This window comes from Embiotoca jacksoni, unplaced genomic scaffold, assembly GCF_022577435.1.
Source record: "Embiotoca jacksoni isolate LCO1_2020_lvr unplaced genomic scaffold, fEmbJac1.0.p SCAF_2, whole genome shotgun sequence".
Taxonomy (NCBI): Eukaryota; Metazoa; Chordata; class Actinopteri; family Embiotocidae; genus Embiotoca; species Embiotoca jacksoni.
The window spans coordinates 24,493,708-24,504,831 of NW_027185340.1; the positions used below are offsets into that span (position 1 = coordinate 24,493,708).

Below are 11,124 nucleotides of genomic sequence, written 5' to 3' on the forward strand. Positions count from 1 at the left end.
ACTTCCAGATCACTATGTGTGTGTTGCACACCGTCCAGGTGCAGCACTGTAGTTCTGCTCTTTTTATTCCATCAATCTTCTAACATTGTTCCAAAAAAATGTATTTGTGAATTTTTTCTTGATTTTCTAGAACATGTGACTTATCAATTCAGTCCCCTTTATGAGGAGGTCCACGTGGGCTAGTGGGACTCCGTTCAAAAGGACGTCCACATACAGATACACAGGACACCCCTTGATGAGGAACAAACATCTTTCCCATCTATTTGCCCGTTACCGTCCTTCCTTCTCACATTCATCTTTTTAACTCAGCCTCCTCATTTTCATGTCCCTTCTGATTCTCCCACTCCTCCATATCTGCCCACCTCCTTTTCAAATTCTTCCCTCCTTGTCTTCCACTATTTCCTCCACCACCTCTCTCTCCTTCCCTCTTCATCACATCATCCTCATATCTCCTCATTTTCCCTCTCTTTCTCAGCAGCCATCTGATGTCCTGTTAGCAGTGACCTAGTTGGAGGGCTGCCTCCTCTGGCCCAAGGCAGAGCAGCACACACACACACACACACACACACACACACACACACACACACACACACACACACACACACACACACACACACACACATGTTTGCAGTTGATGTTTTTTTTTTCCATTTCTAATGAATTTCATGTACATGAATCATATCAGATCTACATGAATCACACACACGCTCTGATTCCTCTGACCTCTTTTTTAATGAAGACACACTCTGCTCTCCTCCTGTCACATTCCTGATGCTCAGTGTTTTTTTCTGTATGATACAAAATAGAAGTAAGCCAACAACACCGACATGGAGTTGTAAGGATAGAATGACTGAGTGTGTAAACAGTCTGCTAAGTTCAGAAAATGACAACAGGCCACTATCTTCCAGGAACACGAACCATCAAGTTATTCATTTCAACTTCATACACAGAACATCCTTCACTCCCTAGACGTTGCGTGGGATGAACATTTTGCCATCATCAAACTACACTCTATGCAATCAAAGTGCAGTGTGCACATGTTTTCCTGTGTATGGGAGTGCTCCAGGGGCTGCTGAGTTATTGAAGAGGCTGCATGTCAAAGATTCCATCAAGCATGTTGTTTAAAACCGTTCAATATTTACCAAATGTTCTCTCACCTCAACGACAGCTCCAACATGGAATTCTGTGCAGATGGGAGACATCACTGGTTGGCTCAGCCTTAAAGCAATCTCAGCGATTGAAAGCGCCTCAGTCTTTTAATGTACAGAGATGGCTTCTGGACTAGCATGGGATAGTGGATTAATCATAGTTCGGAATAGTTCTGAGTGATTTTCAAACAGTATTTTTGCTTGAAATGCCCATTTCTAATCTATGTTGTATCAACTTGCGACTCCACGCGGTAAATTACCAATGAAGAATTAATCACGAGCAAATGACATCACTTTACTGTAATGCAGCCATGGAAACCTGGAAAAGACAACACTTATTCCATGATACTACAATATCTAAATTCCAAGACAATATTTTGGTCTGAAATCACTACATCAGTATAGTATCAACATATTTCCCAGCCTGACTCTAAACCACCTAAAGATGTGGTGGTAAATGCTGTCATGTGTTATGCCATTTTTATTTAGTACTGTGCAATAAGCCATGAGGAGAACAAGGAGTCCTTCAACAGATGGTCTGACCCCCTCAGAGCCCCGATCTCAGCATCACGGAGTCAATCCGAGACTGAATGAAGACACAGATGCCAGAAACAACCTAAGAGCCATACACGTCAGAAAACTGTCTGCAACTGTACCTGGTGCTGCTCGAGACGCAAAGACTGCTCACATCAAATATGCTTACGATTTACATTCTATATTTTAAGTTTGAGTTGTTTAACTGTATTTAGGTCTTTAGTAAAATCGTTTTATAAATCCTGACAGTATCCTCGTCAATACAGTTAAACGTACACTCATTCCTCTAATAAACTGATTCAGAGATGCTGTTAACATGAGGGATTGTAGAGCACAACACGCACCACCTGAGGTAAGTCATGATGCAGGCAACAAGCAAAGGATGCAGGCAAAGAGGGCGGCTGGCAGTGAGAATTCAGGACTCGCTGTTTCACAACCTGTGTGAATTCTTAGCTACAAGTCGGTTGTGTAGAAAGCAGATAACACATCAGACAGTTACTGTACAGGGCGGCCTTCAAATCCCTGAAAGAATATTCAGCAGAGTGGGAACACAGTGGCCCCACAATGTTCCTGTCTAAGGTCAAACAAAGACAATATGTTCGTCTTCTTGGTGAAAAAACAAGGATGATTTGGTCATCAAAGCCTGTGCAATACAAAAGCATGATCCTGTCTTGGCTGAGGATTTATTAATTAGGCTAAATCGTTTTTGTACAGGCCTATTTTTAATATATTTTCAGCAAAAACTCCCACATAATGACATTTATCTATATGTAAAAAAAAAAATCCTGCCCATAAAACTGTGTCTATATAGCTAGCTTAGCTATATTTCTCATGCTTGACATTGAATAATGTATTTGTCCACAGCAAAAGTTTTATTAGTTTTACAATGACATTTCAAGTTCGCCTGGAATATTAAAAAATAAAATCAATTTATAACAACAGCGGATTGAGCCAAAAGAATAATTATTTGGAAGGAGAAATCATTTTAGGTCGTTAATGACATTTATTCAACTTTATTCACAAAGCGACAGGATAATATGAATTAATTAGGAGTCATTGTCACATTGTGACAATAACTTGTCCTTCCGAAATGAAGGGATTAATAGATTTTTTTTGTTACAAATGCCGTCCGTCATACCAATTAATTATAACCTGCTATAATTTTGGGAAGGGATTAAGAAATGAAATAATAGATATCCCCAAAGCCTACTGCACTTTGTATGCATTTAATTTATGAAAGCATGTCCATGGTATGATTTCTGGGGACCTGTGTTGCATGTCAAACCCTTCTCTCATTGCTTTGTTTCCTGTCTCTCTACACTGTGTCAACTGTTAAATAAAGGCATAATGCCACAATCTATTTTTAAAAAATGGCAGAGAAAAATGAGGGCAGCAAGCACAGAAAGAGAGAAGTACAGCCAGACCAGAAAGTGCCGTTCTCTTTGTCTTTGGATGAGACTCATAAATGCTGAGCCACTTGTCATGAAACACACCTTCTCTCAGAGACACACAGCCACCAACGGCCAACTGCCTGTTTTTACCTTACAAGGACAAGTCCCTCTCGTTATGTCTGTCTGTGAGTGTGTGTCAACTACGGGAGGATTTATTTCCACTTCAAATTCATGATGTGACTTTGATATCACATATAACAAACAGTTTAACAAACAAAGCTTTTAGGCACTTAAATGTAATATTTTCAAAAATAATGCTCCTTATTTAAATTCAGGCAAAGTGCAGTAAAGTTTTAAAAATGAAATCAAATAAATATTGTGCGTGGCCACCCTTTGCCTCTAAATCAGCACCAACTATTTCTAAATATCATGATTTTTTTTAATCTACAGGGTTTTATTTTCCATCTGCAGACTTAGTAAGGACTACTTAGTAACAGTGTCATGTGTTGATGTCCAACTTCACGCCACTTCATACATCTGACAACAGACAGCAAAAAACTATGAACGAGAACAATGATATTGTGTATTATCCTGCATTAAAACTGGAAAAAAGAAGCAGGTTAAGAAGCAGAATTACTTTTGCTGTTCCGGAACCAGTATCAAAGTCAAGATAATGGTCCTGCAATAAAGAATTTTTGAACGATAACCAGTCTTATCGATCTATAATCTCTTTAGCATTATCATGGTTCTGCCTCCTGCACCTCATTGCAAGTACCCAGGACATTTCCCGAGATAGGCGTCCAGGTTGCATCCAGCTGCTTGAATCAGCGGGCTCCTTTCAATGTGAACAATCTACGAGATTAGTTGATAAGCAAAATTGTTTTTGTGAATTTAAGATGTGGCCAAATAACACCAAATTCAGCATCCATGGGGTAGTCATGTGACCAATGCTTGGCACACGCTCAACTTTCTAACCAGACACTGATTGGTCATATCTTCATAATGGCCGTGGAGAATGAACAAAGAGAATACGATGTCCCGTTCGCACCTGCATGTGGGACACTTTTGTGGTTATACAATTGCACAATGCTGCAATTGCGATTAAGATTTCAATTCAATTTTATTTATATAGTCACAACATAGGTTATTTCATGGCACTTAACACATTAAAGTCCTTACAGCAGAACTTTACAATATTATACAGAGAAACCCAACAATTCAACAATTCCCACATAAGCTAAAAGGGAAAAACTCCTCTTTAAGGGAGAAAAACCTCCAACAGAGGGAAGGAGAAACTAACTTAACAGGAAGAAACCTCCAACAGAACCAGGATGAGAGGTGGGCGGCCATCTGCCTCGACCGGTTGGGGTGAGAGGAGAGCAGAGAGAGAAAAGGACAGCATTCAAGTGTGCATCCCTACTTGAATCACACCACCATTAGAACAGAAAAAAGAGTTTGTTTTAACTAAAAATATAAACTCCTGTCCAATTGCACACATGATCATCTTCGGTTTGCCAAGCTTCTGATCACCAACCTATCCTTCCGATCACTCAGCCTGTTACGCCCCCGCAGGAGCTGTTCCTGGCACCAGCCCTCAAACTGGAGGCTGATACTTCTTCAACTGGAAAACCAATCGCCATGGTTTCCAACCCAAAACACACACACACACACACACACACACACACACACACACACACACACACACACACACACACACACACACACACACACACACACACACACACACACACTCTCACAACGACCAGCGTCCTCCTCCACCCTCCATGTTCAGCCTCCTGTAGCGGGGCCATGTGTTTTCAATGAGCAGCAGGAGGTCGAGTTACATTACAACTACCTCCACTGACAGCTAACCGGTACCAGCTGTGGAGGACCCAGAAGGAACAAAACAGGACGGGGATATGAGTGGGGGAGGGATGGGTCGTCACATGCTCAGTACAGGACGGCTCAGGATGAAGAAAATGCACAAATACCAAGATGGAATTCATGAAAAATGAACGTTGATTAATGGATGAAGAGTTTCAGCTCATTTTGCTGCTACAGTTCTTCTCACATTTCACATCGCGTTCACCAGCTTTTAAAACCAGGTTTTTAACATTTTTACTTGACTTTGTTTTTTTTAAGTAAATATTCCAACAATCGTCCTGATATTCTGAGTTTCTCTCTACAAACAAGAGATCTTCTATTCTTAAATAGATGAGCTCTAACTTTGTAAAGATGTGTGAATTTGTGTCCCAGCTTCAAACCCACACAGCACTGTGGAGATGTGGGTGGTGTTATATTGGACAATCAGGTCTCGTGCAAGACCAGTATATTTTATTTTTCCTGACAAACAATGGTAGGAGACCTGGACAGACATTAAACTATCTAAGGTAGAGTATGCAAGTTTTAAACAATTTCCTCTATTGATGCTGAAGTGTGTTTTTCTTCTACAGCCTTAAGGATTTTCTACAAATTGCACCAAAGCGTGATTGAAAGGCGATACCTTTCAGGATTTCACTTGTGAGACAGCTGACGATCAAAGACCTGCGAGGCTGTCATGACCCTACACTCTAGCCAAAGGTAATACATTATCAACAAAGATAAACAGAGATATCATATCAGCATGCGGAGATTTTTTTTGTCACTCTTTACCTCTCAGATGAGACTGGGGTTGGGATCTGTTCGCTGGTTTTGTTTGGGATCGGATTCATTAAACTCTGACAAGAACAGTCTTCGATCAAACGCATTGATGCAGCTTAAAGGTGGTTATTGGAATCAGCTTTCATTATGTCACTGAGTTTAAAGTTCGGAGGGTGTGCCACCGTAGGGGGGCGCTGCACTGGCCTCCACACACACCCCGGCAACTGCTACACACCACCGAGAGCAGACCGGGCGAGAGACAACCGGCAGTCCAGAGAAAAAAGAAGAGTGTGGCGTGGACTTTTACGATTGACAGATAGTCTATATGAAAACCAAAAAAAAGGAGCAAATAGTCTGGGAGAGGGGGTTGCATTCCTAAAATCACAAACTGTCTGATCAGAGCAGATAAAAGTAAACAAGTATCTGACTAGGCATGCAAAGGATCAGACCGTTTTTAATAATGATATAAACACTATTATTTACACTATAATGAGCGTCTGTCCCGCTTTAAATAAAACCAGACAGATTTCAATTTGACAGTGCCTCATTAGCCGTGGCCACTTTACCCAGGAGGAGGCCACACAGGGCCAAGTAGGGCTGAACACGGGTCAACCCTAAATCCAAATATTTAGCCCATTTAACAGGATCAACGGCACTATCGGATTATGTAACAGCTCACATCATCTGCTGGCAGCGGAAATGTAGGCCAGGCACTGGGTACCGAGTTAGCAATGTTAGGCCCCATTTGGACACGGAGTATGACCAGTTCAATGAACTGGAAAAAGAGGAGTTTGTGATGTGATTGCCGAGAGGAGGAAGTTATTGCTCACAGAGACAGAAAAGAGAGTTGAGCTCATCTCAAGGAAAGAAAAGTACACAAAGGTGAAAGGATGTAAGAGAGTAAAAGGAGAAGTAAAGAAAGAAAGGAAAAGTAACAAAGAGAAGATAAATTAAAAAGAAAAAGGGAAATGAAGATTAAATTAAATCAGTTATTGTGAAAAGCAGGGTATAATGGGGACCAGGGTTTCTATACCTTATCTGGTGCAGTGGTACTTTTCATGGACAATTAGCACATTGCATTTAAACGTAATGAACATATATAAACATGCACTGATTTTTTTTTTAATCCTTAATTAAAGGTGCAATATGTAAGGTTTAAGTCCAGTCTTGTAGAACCACTTTGCACATCGAAAGGAGATACAGGAGAAAATACAGAAAGAAAGCAATTCAAGAAAAAGTTTCTGGGAAGCTGACCTGTTAGCCAAGTTAAGAGAAGAGAACGGCTTTCCTCTGGTGCTACATACCAACACTAATATACACTCAGGTACTAAAACTAATATTACATAAAAGCCTCAACTAGTCAAAAGACAAAACAAAAACCTGAAGCAACACTAAAGCCGAAAACTAAGAAATGTAAAGTGGGATGGAAATAAATAGAACAAATTTACACAAACTCATTGTCAAGATTATAACCTGAAAAAGTTGCAAAAGTAAACCGGAAGTTGTCAGTCCAAGTTGACCAGTTTAAGCCGCACACACACAAAAAAGCCACTTCTTAAAGAACGAAATGAGAAAACATTTTTGGAGTTTGCCAAACAGCAAGAGGCAGAGTTCCCAAACACATGGTGGGAGGTTTTCATGAGCAGGGACTGGAAAACTGATCAGGCTTGAAGAAAAGTCAGATGGAAACCCGTTCCCATCCCACTGGGATGGATTATCACCTTCCTGCAGGACAAAGACCCTCAAACATACCGCAAGAGCTACACTGGAGTTGTATAAAAGGTTCTTGGAATGGCTTAGACCTCAATCCACCTATGAATCTATGGCATTACTTGAAAACTGCAGTACACCAACACAATCCTATCTCACTAGCAAGAGCAGTTTTACCTTAAAGAACAGGCAAAAATCCCCAGTGGCTACGTGTGCTCAGCAAAGAAATGCACCAAGAAACCTGCAGCTGTACTTAAAGCAAAAGGTGGCGCTAAAAAAGTGCAGATTTCAGTTTTCTTAATTGTTCTTTAAAAAAAAAGGACATTTTAATTCTCGGTTGGAATGAAACCAAACAGGAAACACACCAAGAGGAGTGGCTACTTTTACAATGCACTGTACCAGCATACATTTTATAACTGCTGCTTCGTGCCTGGAAATATTACAGATAGCTGCACAAACAGCATGTGCTGACAGTTTATTAGTATTTAGCATGTACACATGGATGCGTGTAGCCAGATTTCCCCTGTGTCAATCTGCGGTGACGCATCATACACCGCATGTGTCGCCCTTTGGTGAAGACGAACTGTTAATGCAGTTTCTCTCGTTGAAATTCACACGCAGCTGCACAAATGTGGTGAATATGAAGTGTGGCGGTGAACAGGTGTGTATTTAGCGCTGACAGATGAAGAACAGTTGTCCATAACAGCCTTGCCTGCCCACGTACACTCACACACTCATCTGCCGTCATGTCTCCGCTAACCAAGCACAGGGGGAGGATGGTGCACGGCTACTGGTGTTTTATTCACCGTCTTAAGAAGCCATTATTGAAGCTGGTCATAGACTTGTTCCGTCAGTGGATGTTACACAGAAGCACAACTGAAAAGAAAATGGATTTACAACTTTTAAAGTAGTTCTTTAAAGCAAAAGTCAGAATGTCACCAAAGTCCAGCTTTACAGTTGTGAGGATTTGAAATATTTTTAATGTCTTATGCAATACTAAACTCAATATCTTTGGGTTTTGAAAAAAAAAAAAAAAGAAAAAAACAGAAAAATATCACATTAGACTGAATAATAAATCGATTAATCGAGAAAGTTACATCAATATACTTTAAATTAACCTGACACTCACTTGTCATCGTACCATCTGACACTGGGATCTAACACTTTGTGAAGCAATGTTCTTGGTTAAACACATTGGAGACTTGTTTATTATTTATTTATCATTTTCAATGTAAAATGACAAAAAATAGCCAAAAATCATGAATTTTTTTTTCCAGTCAGAGTTTTCAAAAGCTTACTGTCACGTCTTCAAAAAGTCTGATTTTGTCTGAGCAGCACACAACAATATTCAGTTTTACTATGACATAAAATAAAAAGCAACAAACTGAAAGCTGAAACTAGAGGACTTCACATATTTTTACTTAACAAAAGATTAATTGATTTTTTAAAATAATGGACGATTACCCAACCAATCCTTTCAGCCTAACCTTAGATGTATATTTGTTTGTTTATTTGTATCTACAAATGGCTTTTTACTTTTCCTATTGATGACGATCACTTCATCTCAAGGCATTTCAGCTATTATGTGAAATATATCCTTGTCCATAACGGTTTTGGAAAGAGGAAAATATTATAAGGGATTTATAATTTGCACATTTCCAAGGTAATTCTATACTTATACTCTTGGTTCCGTCCAGCGGTCCGTTACGACCTTAAACTTGAACTTTTCACCTGGCCAAAGTTGCCTCCTCTTGATGTTATGTAACTGGGCTTCAGTACGTTTTGATTTTGAAGAAATTTCTACTTGGTCAGGGATCACGCTGAATTCTTCTTTAATTGTAAGCAAAGTGACAATTTATGTTTTCTCTGAAAATATAAAAACAACTCTGTGTTAAGCTGGAGGAGGTGAAGAAGTAAAATTCCTCACAACGTATTGTTTAGCAAATTCAAATTATAATGAAAACCAGATCTTCAGAAAAACTGGGTAATTTCCCAAGTGATGCTTAATGCTGCAAATGATCTGCCGTTCACACCTCCATGTCAACGATCCCCTGCTTATCTGCAAAAGTTACACACAAGTCGCTTTTTATTTCGGTGTGTGCGTAATGAACCAATCAAGAATGAATTCAGTCAAACTCCACTTCAACACCAACTCACTTCCATCCATGACTCACCGCAACGCACCGCGGGGCTGCAAACAACACTTGGAAAAGTTGGTTTTTCACACTTAGAAAAACGTGTAAGGTTACAAATTTGGACGCCGAATTAACTCTGAGGTTCCAACAATTCAGCCCTAAAAACAGGTCCGTTTTTAAATGTGGACTTGAGTCCTTTCTGTAAGACAACGGAGTATTTGTACAGTCATTCCATCACTCCTCTCCAAAACGCCCACTCCCCACTGACATTACCTCGATATGTCATTTTAATTGATTTGTACACCAGGTGTTTAAATACTAGCACGTACCTGGACATAGTTGCTTTCGCAGTACTCCGCTACTCTTTCCAGGTTGGTGAAACTGTCCAGTAATGCTCTCCGTCCCGCAGGAATTTCGTCCTCCAGCAGCATCTGCAGCTCCGCCATCTTTACATGCTTTTTACTACTAGAGGCTGCGGCGCGCGCTGACTGGATGTACCCCGCTGCCTTCAGGGGCTGTGGGAAACATTAACTACGTGCTCCAATGAAAGGGAAAGTGGGAGTTTTCTGTGACACCTCAGCGTGGGGGTGTGGCACTGAAAGTAACAAGAGCATTTCAGGGTTACGGTCGTGGACGGGACAACCGGGCACAGGCCCAGGATCCCAAGGGGTCTTGGGGACCACGTTGGAGGGGACAGTTACTGTTTCTAGTTGGAAAGTCAATTAAATGACGAAGAGACACACAATAACTTTGAAATGACAGCAAAGACAAACAAAACAATTTAAAAACTACTTCAAATACTAAACAACCACAAGGACACCAAAATAACCAAAACGACAAAGATAAAATTAGCACAAATACTTGGCAAAAAATACAAACAGATGCAAAATGACCATGCAGACAACCTCAAACACATAAAATGACGACAAAGACACAAAGACTTCAAAATGAATCGAAAAAGATGCAAATGTACTAAAAAAAGAACAACTTCAGTCCAGGAATATAAAAATGATCTTGAGTAAATTTCAGCCTGAAATCCAATTTAAGTAAAAGTATAGACATATCAGCTGCTAAGTAGTTTAACTATTAAAGTAAAAGTATTGGTTTGGTCCCTCTGACTGATTTTTTTATTTTATTTTATTTTATTTTATTTTTTTTTATTTCACTCTATTAATCCCCGAGGGGAAATGTCTTCGCTACAGCAGGGGGGCTCTCAGGGGGGAGATGCTGCAACAGGCTGCCACTAGCGCGGCGCCAGGTAACCTGACCTGAGGTGCATGTTTTTGGATGTTTGGATATATGATCACATATGACAACAGTAGGTTATTATTAATAAAGACGCAGTGTCTCAGCAGTATGTTACTATCGTAGCTAGTGTGAACTTCTATATCCAGTTTTATATCCAGTGACAGCAGATAAATCTGAGGGGTTGTCAGATAATTCCTTAGGGAGGACACAAGAAAAAAAAAAGTTCTGATTGTCAAATAGTTTTCCTGTTTTCCTGCAGTCAAGAACTTTAAAGACACCAAACACCCGCCAGCTGTTACTGTACACATACTGCATTTA

General features: G+C 40.1%; 1 protein-coding gene across 1 annotated transcript in view; it reads right to left on the bottom strand.

Annotated features, from left to right (window-relative positions):
* LOC138201560 (abl interactor 2-like) overlaps nucleotides 1–10,058 on the bottom strand; it is a 41,283-nt gene extending 31,225 nt beyond the window's left edge. Inside the window, exon 1 of the mRNA XM_069155166.1 lies at nucleotides 9,888–10,058. Within this exon, the coding sequence (XP_069011267.1) occupies nucleotides 9,888–10,004 (117 nt within the window). The 5' untranslated portion in view covers nucleotides 10,005–10,058. The remainder of the gene's footprint in view (nucleotides 1–9,887) is intronic.
* Between the last annotated feature and the right edge of the window lie 1,066 nt (nucleotides 10,059–11,124).